This window comes from Loa loa (genome assembly GCF_000183805.2).
Source record: "Loa loa unplaced genomic scaffold supercont3.571, whole genome shotgun sequence".
Taxonomy (NCBI): domain Eukaryota; kingdom Metazoa; phylum Nematoda; class Chromadorea; order Rhabditida; family Onchocercidae; genus Loa; species Loa loa.
Genome location: NW_018108751.1, coordinates 26,945 through 28,664, shown reverse-complemented (window position 1 = coordinate 28,664; position 1,720 = coordinate 26,945). Strand labels below are relative to the sequence as shown.

At 26.4% G+C, this 1,720-nt stretch overlaps 1 protein-coding gene across 1 annotated transcript; it reads right to left on the bottom strand.

The window, feature by feature from the left end:
* Window positions 1-80: 80 nt before the first annotated feature.
* Window positions 81-774, bottom strand: LOAG_15295 (hypothetical protein; the record flags this gene model as incomplete). The annotated part of the gene is made up of 1 exon (XM_003150786.1): window positions 81-774. A coding segment is annotated over one exon (358 nt), but the record flags the coding sequence as incomplete, so codon positions are not given.
* Window positions 775-1,720: the final 946 nt, after the last annotated feature.

Sequence of the window (1,720 nt, the reverse complement as noted above, 5' to 3'; positions counted from 1 at the left end):
TTTCTTTCTTCTTTCTTTTTTTTTTTTTTTTTTGTCATTATAGAAAAAGTTTCAAATTACTTCATTAATGAGCCATCACATAACAACAACATATGGCTAAAGTCAAACAAATGAGAGAGAGAGATATTAGTAGTCGAAGGAGATATTAGTAGTCGAAGCTAATCGAAAAGAGTGAAACATTTTTGTATGTAACATTGTTGTGGATGATGGTGATGATGTGGTCCTGATGATAATGATGGTGATGATGATAATATAATGATTGGATGATAAAAGGTAGTAGTGATAATGGTGGTTAATAAATGGTAGTTATGGTTGGTGATTGTGATGATGTGTCCTGATGATGATGATGATGATTGGTGATAATAGATGATGATAATATAATAGGTTGGATGATAAAAAAGTAGTGGTAATGATGATTAATAAATGGTAGTTATGGTTGGTGATTGTGATGATGTGTCCTGATGATGATGATGATGATTGGTGATAATAGATGGTAATATAATGGCTGGTTGATAAAAAGTAATGGTAATGATGATTAATAAATGGTAGTTATGGTTGATGATTGTTAGATGTAGTAGGATGCAAATGGTGGAAAATTGTGGTATGATGGTAATAATGATGATATTTGGTTGATAATAGATGATGGTGATAGTGATGGTAATGGTGAGTGATGATTGATAGATGATAATTATATGATGATGGTTGGTTGTTAGATGTAAGATACTGATGATGGGGTAGATTGTGATGATGATGGTGGTTAATAGATCGTGTACATGTGAACCAGTATTACATTTTATTTATATTTTATTTTTTTTCAATAAATGTTGCCTGATAGATTCTAATCATGAACAGATTGATTCAATACGATATTCTTATTTATTTTTTAACAAATTTCATATTAATTCATTTTTAGTATTTAGTTTTTTTTTTCTTCTTATTAGAATTGTTAACATTTTCATTCTTGAAAAAGTAAAAATTTCTTTTTCTAAAATCATATAATACACATATTTTTATTGTTTTTTGAACTTTGATCTTTGCTATTTGTTTAAATTAAGTTTGAATTAAATTAATTTAATAAAAATTTACCATTACCATGAATCGATTAAAGAAAATATGTTTGTCAATTGATGCTATTTCGAAAATGATAGAATATTGAATGGATGTAAAAAAAAAAAAGAAAAAAATAATTTTAAAAAAATCTTCGAAATAAGATATAGTTGTTAATATATCATTGTCTCTTTCCTAATTAATTAATTTCATCCATAAATTATTATAGTATCATACAATTCTATCGTAACAGTAATACTTTCAATTACTACTAATCCTGTACTATTTATAGATCATACGGTATTTTCATTGTCAACGCATAAATCATTTTTTTTTTTTGATCATAACAATTTTCAAATGATACTATAATTTTTGCTAAAAAACTAAACTGATAATATGATTCAAAATTTTTCTATGGAATGAAATTATTTTTTTGAGAAATTGGCTCAATCAATTATTGCGTGTACATTTGATGAAATTTCCGATTGTATAAATTGCATCCGGAATTGCATTTATGATATCCGGATTTGTATGGCATACGGATTTGATGTCTTTCCATTTCTATCATTCTTCCGATTTCGTGTGCAATATTTTTTGTTATCTTAACTTTTTCCTCATTCGAAAATTTACTTTTTATTAAATAGAAATTCATCTTTTTCTCTCTCTCTCCCTC